General features: G+C 37.5%; 1 protein-coding gene across 2 annotated transcripts in view; it reads right to left on the bottom strand.

The window, feature by feature from the left end:
* sdk1b (sidekick cell adhesion molecule 1b) overlaps window positions 1-23,227 on the bottom strand; it is a 299,372-nt gene that overhangs the window by 72,386 nt on the left and 203,759 nt on the right. For both annotated transcript variants that reach the window (XM_067442041.1, XM_067442042.1), the window contains 6 exons: window positions 21,259-21,395; window positions 18,444-18,591; window positions 12,661-12,801; window positions 9,515-9,696; window positions 8,098-8,213; window positions 7,636-7,831 (listed from right to left, as the gene is read on the bottom strand). In XM_067442041.1, the coding sequence (XP_067298142.1) occupies window positions 7,636-7,831; window positions 8,098-8,213; window positions 9,515-9,696; window positions 12,661-12,801; window positions 18,444-18,591; window positions 21,259-21,395 (920 nt within the window). The remainder of the gene's footprint in view (window positions 1-7,635; window positions 7,832-8,097; window positions 8,214-9,514; window positions 9,697-12,660; window positions 12,802-18,443; window positions 18,592-21,258; window positions 21,396-23,227) is intronic.

Here is a 23,227-nt window from a genome sequence, read left to right as displayed (position 1 = left end):
ACACACACACACACACACACACACACACACACACACACACACACACAAGTAAACAGATAACTCTGGCAATTATCATTAATATAGTTACATTTAAAAGCAACATAACATTTCTCACCAGTGAGGTAATAACAGCGCTGTTCTTACAGTTTCGTATTAGTAGACACAGTTGCCGAACCTTTGTGTGTCCGTAGTGTATGTGTGTGTGTTATAAAAATGGAAAATAATAATTATTGCACATCTTAGAATGTTCTTCAGCCAATCAGATTAAATTCAGCTAATCAGATATTATATTATAATTATATAACAGTAATTTTACTTTTTAATCTAATCTTTTTTAATCTAATTATTTTTAATTTAATCTTTAACAAAATGATTTTTAGCTGTGAAGTCATTATGCTTTAGACCCCTAAGTAGATCTCAAACATGTTTTATGCATTTGCTAGTACTCATTTTTTTCTGAGTACATAAGCACACAAAGTGCATTTTTATTAGAAGTTGAAGGTCAACTACAGAGACAGACATAAGACAATTGAAATCTTTAAACAACACAGGCTCATGATTTCATTGTCAGGGGGTGGGGGGCATGAATACAAAACCATGAATACACAGCAGGTTTGTCAATGCTCTGACCACAAACGCGTGTGTGTGTGTGTGTGTGTGTGTGTGTGTGTGTGTGTGTGTGTATACGTGACTGGATTAAAGCTTATTATTTATTGGGCAGGACTTTATGGACACTTTAAGACCTGCTCATGGTAAAAGATTACCCTGCAATCTCAGTCTGCAAGACCATAATATTCCCAACGAAGAGCTTGCTGCTGTGGAACAGTTGTATCACAAATGCAAATAGGCGAAAGCAAATTATGTGTTTGTTGGCAATTACCCTGACGAGTTAGCAGTCAGTTAGTGGTTAATCAATCATGCATATACACCCCGCAAGACAATCCATCTGACAGGCGAACATGACAGTTGCCTGAAAAGCTCAGTGGTTAATGTGTGCGGATAAAGCTTCAATCTCATTAGATCTAACACGCGTGTGGCAAACGCTCATGACCTGCACTGTCAAGCGGACCTTATCAGAAGAAGTCGTCACGCTGGACTGACAAGTTAATCAATCACGTGCTTATAAGAACGTATGACTCCATTCAACTCACTGCACTTCAGTTCAATTACTTTTCATTTCAAATTTTATGTTTAAGTGTCGCTCATTCTGACCAAGAGGTCAAGGTTTAGCTGGTTATCAAAGTCTGCTTTATTTCTATAAATGGATGTTTAAAAATAGAAGTTGATTTTGATTAGTGTTGTAGATATTTTTTTGTTAAGGGGGGGTGAAACACTCAGTTTCAGTCAATCTCATGTCAATCTTGAGTACCTATAGAGTAGTATTCCATCCTTCATATCTCCGAAAAGTCTTTAGTTTTATTATATTAATAAAAGAAATATAGGCTGTACCGAGTCTTTCCGGAAAAAAACGAGCGCCTGGAGGCGTATCGTGTGGGCGGAGCTAAAGAATGACGAGCGCACAGCTACTGCACGAGAGCTTCTAAAAGCTGACATCATCATGCGTGGAAAAGAAAACGTTACTCTAATAAACCATGGCTATCAATCAGATTCAACTAATACAGATATGATCCAGGATCGGATCCGGAGGCTAAAATAAATTGAACAGGAGAAGCAGCAGCAGGACGTCCGTCTCTGTGGTATGTACTGTATTTAGTGGCTTGTCAACATTTGGTGTTTGTTTACTTGTGGATTGTGAGGACATGATTCGGTTTATGGACTATTGTATGCGACTTAGCAGTAGCAAGCAATATGGATTTGCACGTCAGATAGTGTCTAAAAAAAAACAATGGAGTAACGCATTTGAATGAAGAAGCACGCTTTGTGTGAACATCCCGAGGTTTATGTTTGGGTGATTTTACAATTAACAAACTGACACCTATATTGGTCAGCTAAACAAATGTATTTAAACACACACCATAGATCGCATGCTCCATTGATAAATAAACTAACGTTATACGATCGTGTTGTTTACTGATGTTTATTTACGTGACGATAGCCAACAGCATAGACATTTGAAGCAGTTTTACTCACCACCTGCTTCCAAAACACGACCGTGAACCTTTATCGTTGGGACCGCTCCGTCAAAAACACACTTCTTGTTGATTTCGTGAAGTCCTGTGACAGCAGTGGCCGTGGAGATCCACTTTTGTGACGCGATTAAAGCGTGATGTTGTGACGCTTCCCGTCATTTCTGCATTCAAATCGGTTCAAATGCAGCGCTGCCTACCTGGAATACTATGCGTGTACGTTAAAGTCACTTGACGTCACCCATAGGAAGTGACAAAGTGTTGCACAGACGAGTCTATCTGCACCTTGAGAGCAGTGTTTATGGGTGTGCATTTGCTCTTTCGCCTTTCCGGGAGAAGAGCCCGTACGGCCCATACAAGGACATTTTGCTCTGTCAACGTCAAGCGGACTCGTACTCGAAAAAAACTCTCCGAAACTTGTGAGAAACCGGAAGGAATATTTTTGACACAGAAATACTCCATCAAACGTCCAACATTAGTTTTTGAAACTTTGTCTATGTTTAGGATGGGAACCCAAGTCTTTAACAGTGTAAAAAGCTCAGTATGCATGAAACAGCATTTCACCCCCCCTTTAATTTAAATAGAGCTGAAATAAAATAAGATGGAAATATCAGGTGCAAAAATTTGCAGACAAACTGAATTTAAAAAAAGTTGAAGTTTAAGTAATACAATGACCAAAACTAAAACTGAAATAAAAATAACTTCCATACATACAAATGCATATATATATATATATATATATATATATATATATATATATATATATATATATATATATATATATATATACATATATATATAATATATAACGGAGGATGTAGGAGTAGCGTAAGCGTAGGTAAGAGCTCAAACAAATAGGGCTGGGCAACAAACTCCTCTGACAATATTCTCTCTAAAAATTCTCATTTTAGACTTCTAATTCCTGACCGGTGTTTTGTTTTGCTCTATTCTCTGTGCTTCCGCATTCATCAATACATCATTCGTCGGGTCAAAGGTCATTTTTTCAGCCAGAACTAGACTCGCATATGGCCATTACTGGAAGCCAGTGATTATAGTTTTAAAAATTATAAATATATATAAATATTTTTCTTACAAAAACGCATCACTTCGCTTTAGAAGGCCTTTATTAACCCCCTAGAGTCTTTTTGCAGCTTCAAAAACTCGGGCTCTACTCACTCTGTTATAAAGCTTGGAAGAGCCAGGATATTTTTCTCCTATTACTCTATTACTCCTGTTTGGCTGAAAGAAGAAATTCATATACACCTGGATGGCTTGAGGGTGAGTAAATTATGGAATCATTTTCATTTTTTGGTGAACTATCCTTTTAAGCTTTGCTTTGACTTCTACCATTGAGGAAGGCAAGCAGTCCAGTAATTCCGCTTTGAAATAGCTTATTTTCTTCTTGCTTTGTGCGGCATACACACAGCAGCACATTTACATTGCCGTTGAAAACTGGTTAGCTCCCCCCGGTGCCATTTCCTATCACTAGTTAAATATGTGTCGCCACAGGGGGCAAAAAGGGAAAAGTAGCCATAACATTTGATGTTTACTAATTTAGCTAAGATAACGGATATCTTTCGGCGGGTATTTCAGACCTCCTTGGCTTTAACAACTTTTATTCATCTTGTTTCCATGCCATTCTTTGGAAAATTAAACCTTAATGTTTTAAAACAACCAGGGAAACTCAATCAAAAGATCCAGTCAAACGACCAAACGAAGCAAATTTCCCACATAAAGCTTGCACAAGCGTGGTGCTAAATCTTTTTGGTACAAATAAAAAACTGAGAGATGAGAGAGCGAGTGTGTACAAGGGTTTGCGTGTCTAACCTGTTTGTGTAATTGAGCTATTCATGGGAAACAAGCTCCTGTGGCTTAACAGTGCTGAGAAGACCCCATGCTGTTATCATCTGATGAAAATTACATTGTCTGTTAACAGCTGCATGTACATTCACACACATTTCTAAGCGTACGGGTGCATGGTGGGACAATCAATAGCAAGCACATGTGCATTGACTAACAGGAGTGATCCTGCTTCAATAATTGCAGGTTAGTCAAGGCTGATTCTACGTGCCTGCGGCGTGACGTGAAAACAACGCTTGGGTGGCCAATATATATTCAGCAAAAAGACTAATCAATGGCGATGTAAAAAGCACAATTACATGGCAAATTGCGGCATGCATAGTGAAAGGGCCAAATTTCTCCTCCATATCGATTCTGGTGACTGAAATGTCAAACAAACAGGCTTGTTTTTGCCGAGAGATCTCTTTCTCAAAGCCTGCTGGACAGTTTTCAAGTAAAGAGCATACTGTTAGTCGATTGTCTCCAATTAAATACAGACAGACTGTCTGTAAGAGTGTGTGGGTATCTGAAAGAGTGTGAAATATGATTTTGCATGTCAGGAGTGCAAGCAAACATTATATCCCAGAGGACACATTTATTGCTTAGAGGTTGCTCTTCATTGCTCAGGAGACTTAATGGAGCTCTCATTTCTTTAAAAAAATGTAAGAAAATGTTAAGAGCTTTTCTGAAGCTTTAGAGGAGACGTATATGTGAGATTACTAGGCTCTTTTTATGAGGAGAAAATCGTGAAAATCCTGCCCCCTGTAATCGTGAAAGTGCTCTTTTCAATCGTATCGCAGAGCCCCTGGAACGTGATTTCTAATTTCTTATCGTATGTGATTTTAACCAAGGGGAGCCCTGCCCCCGGAACACGATTTTGCCCCTGCCCCCGAAAACCTTTTTTTTACTATCCCAAAGTCTTCCATTTGCTCTCCATTTAATTTGATCCATTTAACGAGATCAGAGAGAATCGCCGACGCCGGTGAGATATTTGGCATGCTAAACATCTGGACCTGTCGGCGATTCAAACTCCTGCTGTGTGAAATGAGTTCTGACTGAAAATTACACCGACAGCCAATGAGAGAGTGAGATACAGGGCCAGCAGGAGGTTCAGGGAGGAGTTATAGAGCAGAATATCAGTATTTTAATAGATATATTTACAATTCTATCAAAGAGAAACAAAGGCCAAACATTTGCACATCCAGCCACAGCAGCAGCACATTACAAAATTATTTATTTACCTCAAACTGTCTTTGCAGAACACAATCCTGGCTCCCTCTGTCTCTCCAACAATTTATTCCGCCATAATCTTTTTTTCTTTTTCTCCACAAATCAGCGCACATACAATTTGAAGCAAACTTTGTGCAGTTTATCATTTTTAATAACAATTCCAAGTCTCGCGCGAGAACTCCGGTCTGACACACGTGTGATCTCGCGTTGTTTACTCGTCACATCGCACGTGTGTTTGGGAAACGTAGTTTGCGCTCGGGAGAGAGAGAGAGTTGTCGGCGATTCTTCCTCTTGTTCAGTCATGCAGTGTGAACTCCTCTGTCGTCAAACCATCGTGCAGTGTGAACACAGCAGTGACTGAATGATACCCCAGATAGTCATGCAGTGTGAATAGAGCAGTGACCCGACGAGTTTGAAAATCGTGCAGTCTGAACTAGGCTTAAATTGTCCCTAGGATGTAATGCTCTGTTTTTGCCTTATTTGGAAGAGTCATGAATATTAATGTTGAGCTCTGCTCTGATTGGCTTATTTCAGCAACTCACAGCAGTTCAGTTGTTCAACAAAGCGGCTCGTGAGCCCTGACCATCCTGACAGAACATAGATCGACTGAATGACACTTTAAGCAGAACATCTCAAATGGAGATTGCTGAAATGCATCTACTTGTTTATTGGTGTTTTCAGATAATCAACGCGTGAGAGAGAGCTCGCGTGCATATGGTTGCCAGATTGTACATGTTTAGGTAAAACACAGGATAGCATAAGTGGTCTTTTCACAGAAAAGCTCTGTTTCGGGGATTTCAATTAATGAAATCAAGCACGAACGCTCTTCATTCTCTCAACCAAAACCAAAACCAGTGATTTTAGACTCGTCTTTTTTCGTCAACGATATTGCATGTTTATATAACGTAACGTTAGTCACAATGTAGGCTACGCAGTGACTGTAACTTACTCTGAAATACAAGCATGCAAAAACATAACAATTAAGTTCTCAAAAATATAAATATATCTATTTTTACAAAATGAATAGCCTTGTCAAATGACTATCATTTTAACTTATATGGTGGAAAAGGTGACGTTTGCTATAAGGATCGAGTGAACGATCTGTAAGCAAAGTATCTACGGTTGTATTTTGTAAAATAATATTAACCTTTGTCATTAGACACACTATTTAGTTTGGTATGGTACTTGGTGTTTCCTATTGTTACTGTACGCATCTTGCGTTATCTAGACAATGCAGTCTCTCTAAGAAACTTTCAACTTAATCAGAAATTGTTTAAACAGTCAATAAGTGGATAAATCACTACTTACTGCTTGCAGGAATACAGTTGTAATTGTCACTTTCTTCAGTTTAAGACGCTGAGCGAAGCCCTGAAATGGGCCGAACAAACGAATGATCTTGAATTAAATTGTTGTGGTATCCGATTATAAACATCAACCATGACTGTTGACATTTTTTATCTGTGGGAAGGGTAGAAAAGTCCTCACGTCTCCTGCACAGCCTGGAACATGACGTGTGTCAATGAGAGCTGCCGTTTTTGCTATCCCTCGATTGTCGGTTTATTTACCTGCAGTCCCAATGATTTGGCTCCGTCAGTTCTGCCTGACAATGAACATGTTTGGACAGATGCAAATGTTGGGGGCGTACATATTAATGATCCCAACGATTGCGTCAGGGTTGGCCTTGTGTTGAGAATCACTTATTTTTCCGTGGTGTTTTTGATTCACGAGATTTACATATGAAGGAGAAGGCAATGGTGTTTGAGACTCACAGCATGTGATGTCCATCTACTGAACTCTTTTTATTTCACTATGGCAAGGTTAATTCAATTTTTCATTCTAGGGCACTTTTAATTGCTGATTTGGAAAAACAATCAAGATAATAATCAAGGTCCTATCTGTGAATTTTCTTTCTTATGGGATCCAACCAATCAAAAGGCAATGAAATACCAGTAACAATTTACAATTGTCACATTTTTTACATTTGTTTAACAATGAGCAAAACATATGATTTTACCTTTGTTAATGTTACTTAATAAAATGCAGTTGCTTATTGTTTGTTCATGTTAGTTCAGAGTGCATTAAATAATGTTAACAGATACACCTTTTGATTTCACAAATGTATTACTAAATATTGAAATTAACATTAACAGACAACACACAGATAATATAATATAATATAATATAATATAATATAATATAATATAATATAATATAATATAATATAATATAACATAATATCTTATATTATATTATATACCTCCTAGAAATGAGGGGAATGTCTGCATTAACTAAGATTTATAGATGCTGTAGAAGTATTGTTAATTGTTAGTTCATGTTAACTAATGATAAGAAATGAACCTTAATGTAAAGTGTTACAAAAATACTCATATTTAGATATAACACATGGTCACGTGAACCTGTTTAAGTCAAAAAGTCTTTTTTCGAGTGTTGGCATCCATGTGTTTGTGTGTGTACTCACTGTCAGCATGCGTCTGGATGAGCTGCGGTGTGCTAGCTGGCCCATCGCCAGGTGTGGTAAAGCACAGCACCACCGTCTCATACCATGTGAACTTTCTTAAATTGTTAACGTATCCATAGTGACGTGACCCGTGGAACTCTGGGGCAATGGTCACCATGGTAATGCATTCCGGACAGTGTTCTGGCCACACCAGCAGCTGTGAGAGAGATGCAAAATAACAACAAGACATAAACAGAACTTGATTAACATACACTGTTAGGTTTTAATTACTTTTTTTTTTATTATTCGAATTTAAAGCTGCTGTTTTTGCAGGCATTTAGCCAATCAATCATGCATACACTTCCCAGAAGACAATAAACCTGCCAGGAAAATTTAATTGAAATTTTTACTTCCAACAGAACATGTGAAGCAGTGTCTCTCCTTCTCTCACACTCTGACATCTTTCTCCCTCTACACTATTACCTTGTATCCCTGGTTGATGCCGTTGATGAACTGTTGGGGTGGTGGTGTCCAGGTGAATTTGATGGTGGTGGAGTTGAGTGCAACGGCATCCACGTCTTGTGGGGGCGCTGTAGGGACTGCAGAGTTGAATTAAAGTTAAATGAAATAGTTTAATTAAGATTTAGTTCACCCAAAAATGAAATTGATGTCATTAATGACAAACCCTAATGTCGTTCCACACCTGTAAAACCACCATTCATCTTCAGAACACAGTTTAAGATATTTTATATTTAGTTCGAGAGCGTATCCAAGTTTATGCACACTATACTGTCCATGTCCAGAAAGGTATCCTCATATATTTTATATATATAAAAGTATATAAAAAAATCTCTGGATTAGCCAACGTTTACAGCGTTAGCGCTAATATACTCTTTATGACACTTTATGACTAGCAAGTAAACTAAATATTGATGACCAGAACTGAATATTGCTTTTGGACAGACATAAGTGATGAATTATCCAAAGTCTGGGTCTGTGAGACAATCTGTCCTGCATTCTGAATTTAAATGCCTACCCAAAAGCCCCCGTTTCTATTCATACTCTATATTTTATACTCTCTGATCATTCATAGCAGCACCGATAATCACATACAAATACACATGAACTACAGTTTATATTCAAAGCCTTTTGGTAGCCTATCGGTGCTATGCAGCAGGCCTGAGCGGGAAGTGGAAAGAACGAGATCATATTTCCATAAAGACTCAATGCCGCTTACACTTAATGTGCTTAAGATGGCCCCTATAAGGTCAGGCCTGGCAAGTTGAGTACAGATTAGATATTGCTCAATTGGATTGGGCACTCCAATTCGTCCTGCTGCCCTTTTCATTTTAAACACAATCACACAAGGTTACATTAGTGTGTCCAGTAATCTGAACTGGGACATAAAAACCGCCTCTAACCACACAAAAGCGCTTGTTCCAGTCTCTATGAGAAGAAGGCTCTTTTACTGCAGACACTGGGTCTCTATTAATCTCTGCAGGAGTATCATTACACTGACGTTAAATAATATGAATAATCACGGCCCAAGGATCTCAGAACACCCCCACACTTCCGCGCACACACAGACACACACAAATTCACGCACATAAAGCAAATTAGATTAATTAATGGGCTACGGTCACTGTTTGCCCAGAGTCCATAAATTTACTCTTCTTAGAAATAATCTTTCAGATGGCCGATCTGTGCAGTAAAGCCAGCTAATGGATTTTACGGTTCCCATGGTTACTCTAGATCCTTTATGATATTGGAAGCTTAATGGGAACAAGGGTCTTTTGGACCCAAAAACACGTGCACCCTAAAAAATGTGAGATATCAAGGGTTCGCTCAGACTGATGAGGCATTGTTTCTGTGTTTGTGTGTGTGCATGTGATTGTCTAACCTCCTTGCAGTGTGTATTCAGTGACAGACAGGCTGTACACCCCCAGGCCCGCTCCAGTGTAAGCAGCCACTTGGATCTCATACTGCGTCCAGATGATGAGCTCTCCAATCAGACAGTAATTAATCTCTGCGCTGGTGATGTTCTTCAGCTGAAATTCACCAGGCAGACCCGCCAATCTATACCTAAGAGGGAGGGGGAGAGAAAGAGAATGTTTTTTTTTTGGAAGTTGATTGTGAACCTTTAACGCAAACACAAGCACTTGTAATTTTCAACTATGTTTTTGCACTGCATCTGTTGAAAATGTGAGTGACGCTTACACATGCACACCTCACCGCCATAATACTAGAAAGATATGGGTGTTTTTCAATAAATTGCTATGGTTGCTAGGGTATTTTTGTTTAAATTCCTTACTCTTAAGTCTGGACAAAAGCAGTAGTGAAGCCTGCCTTAGTAAGAGCTTATACATCTCAGAGCATCTTTTATAGAGATCAACAGTCGGGAAGTGGAAGTAAGAACTCCATTCATATTTTCTCTATAGAGAAAATTATTTTGAATGATAACTAATAAACCTTGAAACAGTAAACCTGACCGTGTTCTTCCATGATTCTTGTGTAATCGGCGCGCCATCCTCAATGAACCTGTCTCTTACGTTATACCCAGAAATGTAGAATATTCTGATCTAATATGATTTCTGACCTGTTAGGTTGCCAGAATAATAATCCTACACTGTTTGCTAATAGGCCAGAGGAGAACTGGCACCCCGACTGAGCCTCATTTCTCCCAAGGTTTTTCTCTCTCCATCATGCCTCTCCATCAATGCTAGCAGTTTTTAACAAATTGCTATAGGGTTGCTAGGGTATTCTGGAACTTTTTGTTCAAATTTTTAATTCTATCTTAGGTTGAGACTAAAGGTGCAATATGCAACTTTCCGTCCACTGAAGGGCGCCTATTCAAAACAAATGCGTAGTTTGATGACGCTTAGTTTGTGCACAGCATCTTGGGACATGTGGGCTTCACCTCACCGCCGGTAGAAAATAGGACTCGGGCAGAAATCATGTTCATGTATGCGGTTATTAACGTTACTGTAGTGTAAAGCAGAGCAGGACCGAGTGTTGAGGAGCTGAGCACGGCCACTGGAGCGATTGATATACAAACACATGGCTCGCGAGCACCGGGACTTTTATTATGACGGGACGGGACACATAATCATATTCTGCGTTACTCTGTGCATTCACTTGTTCACACTGCTAAGAGTAAAGCGCTCCTGTCAAATAAAACCCGAAACCGAGGGTAGCGCAAATATGATGCAATTGACAAGCGACTTCCTCAGATGCTGTGCTCGGTCCTTCCCGGTCCTTAGTTAAAATAGCAATTTTCTCACAATTTACAAATAGTTGGAAACATTTGGGATATTGTAAGTACTCAACTGAACAAAAACACTGGCCTGGTGGTTTTTGGATATTTTACTGCAAAAATACTACATAGCGCACCTTAAGTAAATTATGACAGAATTTTCATTTTTGGAAGCACTATCCCTTTAAACTAGGGCGGGGACTTGGTTTGATACATCAGATGCTGATTAGATGGAGGAAAATCTGAATGTGATTTTGCAGTCAACTGAAAATAAATGGCAGATTTAAGCGTCCAAATGCTCTAAGGCAGCATCATTTATGGTGTTTGAAATGCCGTAGGCTTATATTTTCAAGTCTATTCTAAAGTGTGTTTGAAATTCATATCAAAACAAATATTCTGAAGCACAATTAACAGCAAAAGAGAACTCATTTCAGTATATGAATTACCATTGTGTATGAAATGTGTTCTTGCCTTGCCTATATACATAGTCAAGTGCTTTCTCAGTGCTGTATGAGAGACATGAAATGCCAAAAAAACATCTCCTCCATGTTCTGCTCCAACTTTAAAATTTTCCGACATCATTTTTTTTACCTTTATTTTTTTAAAGGGCGTTTGATTTAGTCTTTGACATAAAATAGCAAAAATAAGATTTTATATTGGTATTGTGAAATAAAATGACTCATATAGTGTTAAAAGATATTGTTCATATCATCCACCCCCAATTCCAGCTCATAGTAAAAATCATTAGCCACGTTTACATGCACACTTTTTGTCATTCTGATTGATAGATTCAGTGGACTGTTTACATGAGACGTTATCTAAACCAATCTGGGGTTTACATGTGCTGACTTTCAATCTGAATCATTTTGTGACATGCGCTCAGTTTGTCTGCTGCATCAGAAACGTCGACGCTGACCTTCCTCTCCAGCAGCTGGAATGTGTTCACAGTTGCTATAGCCACCAGGACTTATACGGTTTTATAAAACCTATGTATTTGTTGTATAAAGTGTAAAAATAAATTCTTCTGTCAGGCGCTGTTGAAGTAAAAAGTGCCTGGGACAAACGCTGTCAAGATGAGATGGTGTAGCCAGGCTGTGTCTGTGTCACCCCTCAGAAAAAAACGTTCCTCTCTTTTTAACATTATAGCCTGGTGTGAGTGCGCCATACAATCTTTAGAAGGCGCACGCTGTATATCGCGTCACAGAAGGACGTACACTCAAAAGTAATGGGTCAAGTCATTTACATGGTGAAATTTTTCATTTGATTTGTTCATGAAAAGGTTTATCCCACCCCTCTCAAACCGATTACAATTTCATTCAGTTTGGGCATTTTTATTCCGATTAAGATGTTTATATGGAGCATTTTCATTCGGATTGGACTTATAAAATAATTACAGTGCTCCATGAGTGCACGCACGCAAACACACACACATGTGGGTGTGTATCACATTGCCGCAATTTTGTAAAAAATCTCATACAAAATTCAATTTCCAACCAAACAGCTTTCTGTTTGGCAACAAAGTGAATCTGCATGACCCACATGTGACCTGCTGTGAAATCTGAACAGGGAACTCTTTTGCCCTCAATGGAAAATTAGACAAATAACATTAAGTGTGGCAACCTTACCTTACAGCTAAAAAAAAGATTTTAAGACATTTGTATTGGATTAATTCAATATACAAGTAAAAAAGTGTGCAAGAAATATTTAATTTCACCAAAATATTAAAATAGCCATAATATTATTGAAGCCATACATGAAGCCAAAATATTATTGAAGCCATACATGAAACATACCTGAGCACATAGCCTCTCAGGACTCCATTGAGCTGCGGTTCTGGGGGCGGCTGCCACTGGACCATGATGCTTTGGTTGGTACGGCCGCTAGCCACAATGTTTTTTGGAGGCGCACTGGGCGGTTCCTCTCGCAGCATCAGCCTGAGGGATAACAAGAGAATCGCACCATAAAAGAGAAATATTTAGTCTTATCTGGGAGTTTTCTCAGAGGCATCTATAGTTACTAAAAGTTTCCTTCAAAGCGTATCCAGTAGTCTAGGAGAAATTTCAATCGATCTTTCTGGTTTGTCTTAAAGCTCTTAAATAGTGCAGGAGTAACCGAAAACTGACCCTGGTGGGGTTAACAGGGTTCGCTGTAATAACCTGAACTTGACTCGGTTCTGTAACAGTCAATCACAACACTGAAAAACAAAAATTGAATAAGACCAACACAAATATGAGCAAACTGAGGAGAATCATCACTAAGTATATTTTCACCTTGAGCCTGTTTTGATGTACTTCTGTTCAAAGGTTCTTGGTTATTATTATTTTTTAAGAAATGCATACTTTTATTTAGCAAGGACACGCTAAATTGACTGAAATTGAAATGAGGACTTTTACATTATTAAAGAAATTGTATTTCAAATAAATGCTCTTCTATTGATTCTATTTATCAAAAATCTATCAAAAAAGTAATACAAAAATATATTGCAACTGTTTTAAACTGGAAATATGAATACACGTTTCTTGATCAGAAAGCAGCATTTTGAAGAATGTGACACCGAAGGCGGGAGTAATGATAATGATAAATTCAGTTTTGCACTACAAGAGTACATTACAATTATAATATATTAAAATACAAAAAAAAAGTTTTTTTCTTTTTCAAATTGTAATATTTCACCATATTACTGTTTTTACTCAATTTTTACTGACACACAACCTTGATGAGCATAAGAGGCATTCAAAAACATTGGCTTACACACTATTCTGCATTCGAATAAAAGCCTAACGCCGCATTCACACATGGCTGAAGCTTGGTCCTAATGTGATAGTCATAGCGACAACAGCCAATCACATTACTTGATGCTTGGACCACAACACAACACATAAAAAGCGCCTTTTTTGACAGCTAGCCTGTGAGACGAAATGGATGCCAATTCATTGCATGCATACCATATACTTCCACCATCTGCCACCTCCTTCCAGGCCTGGTCTCTCCGGTTTGTGTCCCGGTATGTGTACAACGATTGGTCGTAAAGGACCAGGTGATTACCCATCACAGTGATTCACTTTTCCTCCATTTTGATTGATCTTTGTTCTTCATTCACCGGTGTTTTAAATGAACGCAATTGGCTAGCATCAGCTCTAGAATATTTGCATAAGGCGATCTGATTGGATGACGCCTGCGTTGGCGCTTGAAAAGTTGAGAAATCTTCAACTTCTGCCGCTTACAACGTGAGTGAAGCGACGCAACGCAACCCACAATTCAGTTTGGCAACGAATGTTGTCACCCATTCAAAGTAAATGGGAAGTGTTTACGCCTACACCCCATGTGAATGCAGCATAATAGGCAAACGCTGAAAAAAAAGAAAAAGAAAAAACTGTGGTGAAATTAATACTACAAAAATAGCAAATGTAATTACTGGCAAGAATAATAATTAAAAAAAAGTAAATTCTATATTAGCACTCATACTGGTGTTCCCATCATGCACTGGGGTTCGAATAATTAATTAGGCTGATTTACTGGCTAGTTAATATTACTTATTTTCTTAAGTTAATTTTATACTTAATTTAGTTAAGTAGTTTACGTAATTCCATTTGTGAAATGTACTTAAAAAATACATGTGCAAAAACTTGACAAAACAATTAAGTACATTTTACTTTGTTTTTTGTTTTTGTGTTTCTGCCCCTAATCAACAAAGAGTTAAACAGGTGGAACTGTGAACCATGAGAAACCACGGATGCCGCTGACAAATCCCTAAATCTTACCATCAACACCTTTCCTGTGATGTGAATAATTATTCCTAAACCAAAAAGGGAGAAAATGATATCACGACAACGTGATATTTCAGCTCACATCATATCAAAATGATATACTGTATATCGGAAGTTAGATGCTACAGAAACCTCTGTTTTTAGCTTGACCCCATTAGAATAAATCAGTGAACTCTTTAATTTCTCAGTTTGATCAATACTTTGGGCTTTAGCTCTCAAAGTCTGTCTGCAGGATTCTAGAGACTGTAGATCCCCAGAGCAGGCGATAAACAATCCTTCTCTCTAATCTGCGGTTTAAAGGTTATTAGCTTGATTAAGTGAGCAAGGCCTACAGTGCCTCAAGCAAGCAATCTCGTAGGAAAGTTGCTAAGTCTGATTGATGTTTTGTCAAATAAACAATAATCATCCTAAACCAATTTAAAAGGCTTGGAAGCAGTTATTTTAGTCTATCACGTTATTTCTTTCGTACTGGAGGGGCGGGGTTGGTTTGGGGGGATTTCTATTATATTGTTTTTGTCATTACTTTGAATGGCATTCAATTATGTTTATTAATTAAATGCAAAAGATAAGTGCTGAGTTTGTTCTTATTCATTTCAACAAATTATTCAACAAAAAGTTTGCTAGACTATTGACGGTGTGCCAAATATGAATGCAATTCTAGACCCTGTATGAAACACTCCTGAATGGAATAAAAATACTTTTAGTAAATATTCTGAGTTCAGAGTTATTATACTGTTCCTCTGATGGTACTTTGCCCAAAAAATGAATAAAAAGAATAAAAGAAATAGAGATTTAAATTTTTCATATAACTGATGGTGATCCTGACATTAATTGGAAACGAGGCCAAAGCAGATAGGTGCTCAAATTTTAATAAGTGCCCTCTCCATCAATATTTGATTTTTTGTGTTTCTGTTCGTCTTCATCTTCTCACTCTCTCTCTCTCCTCTGTCGTTTCCTCTTGTTTTAACTGAGCATTTTAAATGAAACATTCAGTTTGAAAGATGCGTGGTTAAGGATGGTGATTTTAATCATATTTAAACACCGCGTTGGAATCAGCTAAAATATATAAACCCTTACAGCAAGGAATTTTGTTTGTAAATAAAAAACTGGGTTTTGCCAGCTATTTCTCTTTAAGTTAAAACTAAAACAACAATATAGAAATGTTTGTTTGTATACCAGACTTGGGTCAAAATCAGTGTTTTACATATGGGAGCTTTAATTTAGGCTTTTATTCCCATTTAAACATTCGTCAACTCGCACATCGGTTGTGGTAAACGGAAGCTCAAGCATGTTTGCTTGATGTGCGAGAACCAATGAGGTTCATTCTCGTGTTATGCAGCACATTTGAGCTTCAGCAAGAACCAATGAGGTTTGTTGTAGCGCGTCAAGCAGGTTCAGTAGAGTTTCTGTTTTCCGCTAATCAGTGGTTATATGTGAATAAAAGCCACAATCAATATATTTATCATATAAAGTGAATGTGTCTTCAGAAAATTTGTCTAAACCGCTCGATTCATTTAGACCTTTTTAAGTGTCAAAGTGGTAGTTGCGTAGCTGTCAATGGAGGGACAGAAATCTCTCAGATTTAATAAAAAAGATCTTCATTTGGGTTCCGAAGATGAATGAAAGTCAGGTTTGGAACAACATGAGGGTGAGTAAATTATGACACAATTTTAATTTATGGGTGAATTATGAATTAACCCTTAAGTTGAATGCTAGCTCACAGTTGCCTTTGAGTTTATAAAGGACAGAGTTGCTGTAATTGTGCCAGTAACTTTTGCTCGTGGATTTAGCATGTTGCAAATCTGTTTTCAGTGTTGCTAATGGGCTCAGACATGGTTGGATATGATCAGACACCTACTTACAGGGATATTGAAAATACTGAGTTGTTGTCAATAGTATTACATATAAATCTGTACTCATTGCATCTGTCCAAAAAAGCAGGAAAAAAGACTGTGAAAGAACGAATACAGTTGTCAGATCTGACAAGTAACAAGTGACAATGTGCCAAAGTGAAGTCTCAAGTACTGTAATTAGGCCTGTCAATTAATAAAAAAATATATAATAAAATAATACAATACAGATACATGATCCTTCAGAAATCATTCTAATATGCTCATTTGCCGCTCAAGAAACATTTCTTTATTATTAATAATGTTGAAAACAGTTGTGCTGCTTAATATTTTTATGGAAACCATGATAAAAAAAATCAGAATTTTTGATAAATACAAATGTTAACAGAACAGCATTTATTTTAAATATATTTTAACAATGTAAAAATCTTTACTGTTACTTTTAGTCAATTTAATGTGTCCTTACTTTCTTTCAAAAATGTTCAAAAAAACAGCATTTTAAAATAATAAAATAAAAGCATTCATGCTGAACAGTAGAATAAAAGCAAATTACATACCAACTTCTAATTAATCAAGTTAAATCAAAATTAAATATTTGATAATATGAATTGATTCGAAAAATGTAGTATGACTTAAAATATTTAAATAAAATACACTTTTGAGCATTTATATAGGGTCAAAGTGAGCAAACTACAAATGAATTCCTGAAACAAAATGCATTACTATAGTATTAAGTATTTATTCTCTATCATAACTGCCAGCTTAACATTAAAGACAGCACTGAACATTAAATAATAAAAAATATTGAGTGAATAAAAAACATCAACTACTTCAGCACCTATCAAACCTGAGCGGCATTTCACATATGGGAGCAGAGCAGAGTTTTTGGCTCAAATGGTACCATTGAATATAAACTAGCAGTGTCTGTGTAATAAAGACTGGCTTCAAATGAAAGCTAAGAACTAGAAAACAGCATGACAAGCTTTTTCAACGTGTCCTTGGTGATTGAGCAGGCCCTTCTTCTTGCCGTTTAGCAAAGAGTGCTTGGCATGTGCCTTAGTGCTTGAAAAATAGCCATTTGAACTTTCCAAGACTTTTAAGTTCTTTGAGTGATTTGATTCAATTTGGAATGCAGTCATTGTGATGTGTGCCAATTTATGCACAAATAAAAATTCACAAAACAAAATAGAGCGCATAAAACTCTGTAGCCTCTGTGTGTGCTGAAGTGTCCTTCCCTCCAGCCAAGTTTGTTTTTGACATTCTTTCACCGTGTGGAATTGGCTTTGAGAAATGCTATTTCTCACACCTTCACAGTGTTCCTGGATATGGGAGCGTTTTTTTTTTTTCTGCCCATGTGTCATAATAGCTCACAATCAGAGCCAGTGATGAAAGCTCTCATGTAATTCAATTACAATCAGCCTTTCTTTTGATAGGGTTCAAATCTTGTCCTCACATTTAATAACATTCTCTCTAACTGACTGAGGATGTGTGTGTGTGTGTGTGTGTGTGTGTGTGTGTGTGTGTGTGTGTGTGTGTGTGTGTGTGTGTGTGTGTGTGTGTGTGTGTGTGTGTGTGTGTGTGTGTGTGTGTGTGTGTGTGTGTGTGTCGGGCACACAAAAATGGCAAGAGTTGGAGAAAATTACAAGTTCCAATCTGCTTGACTGGCTATGTTAGTTACAACAGGATTCAAAGGATTTTGGGTTCGCCTGGAAAGGGGATTGCTACAATCAAGGAATCAGGGTTTAGCTCATTAGCATGGCCCAGTTAGCTCCTGAAGTTCAATGCCATTGTCATGCAAGATCCGTTTCCCCTTCCTCATTCCTGATCAAAAACATTTATCTTGTTCTAGCTATAATAGAGCTTTACTTAACCAGTTAGCAAAATGCTAAGCAAGTAGGCTGTTGACTTGCTTAGCATATGTCAATATGCTAAGCAAGATGTTAGCTTGTGACTGCTTACCTGTTCGTCTCAGCGCTGTACTGCCCACGTCCCACCTGATTGACAGCACAAACTCTGAACTGGTACGTTCTTGCAGGCGTTAGACCAATTACTAGCAAACTAGTAAGTGTAGGGCTAACATCAGCCATGTAGACTTTCCATGGAGAATCTGTCAACGACAATCAGATACATACTTCTGAATAAGTCATGCAAACTGTACAGTACATTAAAATTTTCTTAACAAAATTAACAACATTTATGATGTGGGTTAGCCTGAAGGGCAGTGCTTAAATTGTAAAAACGGATCAAAAACAACAATTTATAAGGCGTTGTGGCTGACAATGATACAACTTCAGTCACTAAATGGTGAAGCAACAATTTTAAGAGCCATCATCATTAGTTACTGTAGTCACTTAGTAGTTCCTAATTAGTGACGCATTTTATGACTATATTCAGAGTAAAAAAGATGATTGATTACTATGTCTCAGACACACAATAATGTTGTGATAAGTAATAAATTAGTCATTCTTTATCATTTTCAGTTATTTATTAGTTCTCAATGAGGCCAATCTTATTCAAGGATTAGTTCACCCAAAAATGAAAATTTTGTCAATAATTACTTACCCTAATGTCGTTGGACACCCGTAATACCTCCGTTCATCTTCGGAACACAAATTAAGATTTTTTTTTTTTTAATTCCGATGGCTCAGAAAGGCCTCCATTGACACCAATGTCATTTCCTCTCTCTCGACCCATAAAAGGCACTAAAGATGGCGTTACAAAGCCCATCTCAATACAGTGATTCTACAATAATTTTATGAAGCGACGAGAAGTTTTTGTGCGCAAAAAAACTAAATTACTTATATAGTGAAGGGCCGATTTCAAAACAAAATTTCAAAACGTTATGAATCCGTATAACGATTTATGATTCGGATCGCTTGTCAAACAGCCAAACTGCTGAAATCACATAACTTTGGCGATCCGAATCATGAATCGATACGGTTGGTTCATAACCATTTGAATCTTTGTGTTGAAATCGGTCCTTCACTATAAAAGTAGTTATTTAGCTTTTTTGCACACAAAAACTATTCTTGCCACTTCATAAAATTATTGTAGAGCCTAGTGAGATGGGCTTTGTTACGACATCTTTAGTGCCTTTATGGGTCTTGAGAGAGGAAATTATATTGGTGTCAATGAAAGCCTTTCTGAGCCATCAGATTTCAACAAAAATGTGTTCCGAAGATGAACAGGTGTCGAACGACATGAGGGTGAGTAATTAATGACAGAATTTTAATTTTTGGGTGAACTAACCCTTTCAGTAATTAGTGATTACCAAATAAGGAACAATATAATCCTAAATGTTATATTACTTACTGATTAGTTAAGCCTGTTTCCATTTTGGTAATAGTAGTAGCTGAAGTGTTAATGCAGTACTATTCATTTGTCCTGCATTACTTAATGCATAGTTACCTATTCATTCTACCATTATTCTAAAGTGTTACCTATAAATGCAATGAGAAAGAGTAAGGACAAAATGGCTGCTTTTACCATATTTATTTATTCTCTTTAGATTATTTCTCACTCCTAAAGACAACAGGTAAAATTGAGTGTCAAAGGGGAGTACTGTTTTTATTTTACGCATTTTACTTGATTTATTATCAGTTGTTTGAATTATCTCTTTCTTTACAGCACTTGGGTAAATGATGAATTTGACAGTGCTGTTGTTTATTCTGGAGGCGTTACCACCCACAGCACCCAATATATGAGAGCGTGTGTTTGTGTGTGCGCTTGCAGTACATTAAAAATGATGGGAATCAGATCGATGAACAATTTAGATGGTGAAACCACTCAAGCAGACCCAAGAGAAAAGAAGACAGAAACTATGAGCACTGCAGAAATAAATCGCACATTCAACAGGAAAAGTAAATATCAAGCCACAGGGACATATATGAACACACGCAAATGCACACGCAAATGCACACGCGCGCACACACGTGTTTTCATGTTTTATGGGGACATAATGGCATAATGTTTTTTTATACTGTATAGACTACCCCTACCCCTAAACCTACCCATCACTGGAAACATTCTGAATTTTTACATTTTCAAAAAACATAATTTAGTATGATTTATAAGATGTTTTCCTCATGGGGACCAAAAATGTCCCCACAAGGACAAGGATTTCAGATTTTGTCCCCATAATGTAGAGTTTACAGGGCCACACACACACACACACACACACACACACACACACACACACACACACACACACACTTGGATTTACTGAAAATCAACTATGTGTTTGTGTGTATGAGGAGAAAAAGGTCTTGGTGTATTAGTTATCCAGCACCTCCACCACACCCACATTTTTGATTGTATTTACTTTGACGATACACAAATCAATCTCTCTCTGTCACTATCTCTTCCAGCATTCATCTTCCACCAATAACAGAGTCTTGGCATAATACAGTGAAAACAAACCTCATCCCACTACCCTCCATTACAATCAGCTTCCATTTCTCTTTTCTTCACACACACTTCAGCCTGTCTCTCTGTTTTTTAGAGCTCAGGGAGGAAGACAGGAGGTAAAGGAGAAAGAACTTCCTCGGTGGAATCCACTGGCTGCAAACCAGCTTAACTGAAAGCTGCAGCTAAGGTGCATTAGGTTTAATAAACCATATGCCAAATCTCATAGAAATACCACACACACACAGACACAGACACAGACACACACACACACACACACACACACACACACACACACACACACACACACACACACACACACACACACACACACACACACACACACACACACACACACACACACACTTACTGTTCTCAGAGAGCTCAATGATGTAATGCAGGAGAGGGCTGTTCCCATCAAAGGGCCGAACCCATGACAGAAGAACTGTCCTGCTGTCAGTCTCATTCAGAGACACCTGCAGGTTACGTGGAGAATGGGGAAGTTCTCTAAAAAGACAGAGATAACCAAATATAGAGTCAAAATATGAATATACATTCAAACAAAATACAAATACAAATCATACAAAATGTGTATGTCCCAGGCCCTGTGAACTGAACAGATTAAAGGGATAGTTCACCCCAAAAAATGTAACTGTCATTCATTTCTTTCCTTTATATCATTCCAAACCAAGTTAACCAGACTTTCATTCATTCATTTTCGGAACACGAATGAAGATATTTCTGATGAAATCTGAAAGTTTTTTGTCCCTCCATTGCAGTATCGTAGACAGAATTTTATTTTTGGTCGGATCTTGTCAAAAGTAGGGCCACAAACATGCCCAGTCAGTGTCACTGTCAACATAACCCAAAACTGTAGCTACAACCTGCCCACATACAAAACCTGAGCTCCGGTTACAACACACGTTAGGCTCTATATTTCCACGCCTTTCCGATCTGATATCGGAAAAATCTGACATTATGAATGCGTATATGATGTCTTCACTACCTTACTGAGGCTAGAAGATGAAGATCAACAAAAGTCTTATAGGTTTAGAACAACATGAGAGCGAGTAATTCATGACAGAATGAAAATGTTTGGGTGAACTAACCCTTTAACTGGTAATGTTAAATTGTAGACGTGAATATGAACAGTATTATTCAAAAGTTTAGGGTCATTGAGATTTGAGAGATTTAGGGTCATAAGAAGTCTCTAATGCTCATCAATGCTGCATGTATTTGATCAAAAATAAATGAATTCAAATTCAAATCAGTACACAATTTAATTTGTCCAATTTCTTCTAATACATTTTAAGGATTAGTTCTCATTTAAACTGCTTTTTCTCTTGCTTCAGAAGTCTTGATATATAAATTTTTTTTTTGTCAGGTTTCAAATCAAGTCAAGTCAAGTTTGAAGTATCATTCATGTCTGTTGCGCAAACAGTGTAGGAAGAGTTACATTTATTAAGGTTATGAGTTCAAATCCCTCACCCAAACTATGAGCAATAGTATTAAAAATGCTTGACTTAAATAGCATAAACTGCCTTTAGGCTTATATGTTCAAAAACATGTAAGTCACTTTGTAGATTTGTGTCTTTGTTGCAGTTTGCACTTTCAAACCGATGCTTCTGGGGTTCCGTGGAGGACAAATGGTGGGTAGAAAAAACCTTCTCTAAGCAAAAAACATTCTTCATGGCTGCAAGGGGCTTGTGGGATCTCAAAAAGATCTGGGCATAAAAAGATTCTTTGACAAAAAGTATGGTTTTTTTTTTAGTTACCCAATAAAAAATTTAATTTTTCATTTTGTGTGTTAAAACAATACTAATATGTGTTATTGTGTTAACAGATAAAATATAACATGCACTCTCAAATTCTGTAATATTAAAACAATTGTGAAACAAAATTCAACAGTCTGTCTTCATTTACATGTCTTTCCAAACCTGTAATATTTTATGTATTGCATGGAACACAAAATATGATATTTAGAATAATGTCGAAACTTTTATTGTGCTTTGTTTCGGAGCATGTACTATAAAAGTGCAGCATGGACATTCAACACCTTTTCTCATGAGGATTTTTAACATCATGAGATTAAAGGAAGTGTATGTAAGATTGTGGCCAAAACTAGTACTGCAATCACTTTCAAATGACTGTAGAGCGGTGTATCCCATCTCTCCCTCCCCTTCCCCCTGACTCGAGGTTGCCAGATAGGCTGCAGGATCAGCAGGAACGTTTGTAGATCTGCAGCTTTGGTAACTAGAGCAGAGCTGGCAACCCTGATGCTGAAACACTACTGACTTCGTGATTGGTCGATAGGTGAAGGGTGGAGCTTCAGGACAAAA

This window comes from Pseudorasbora parva, chromosome 4 (assembly GCF_024679245.1).
Source record: "Pseudorasbora parva isolate DD20220531a chromosome 4, ASM2467924v1, whole genome shotgun sequence".
Classification (NCBI taxonomy): domain Eukaryota; kingdom Metazoa; phylum Chordata; class Actinopteri; order Cypriniformes; family Gobionidae; genus Pseudorasbora; species Pseudorasbora parva.
Note: the sequence above shows the minus strand (reverse complement) of the source record. Positions and strands in the feature narration are given on the sequence as shown.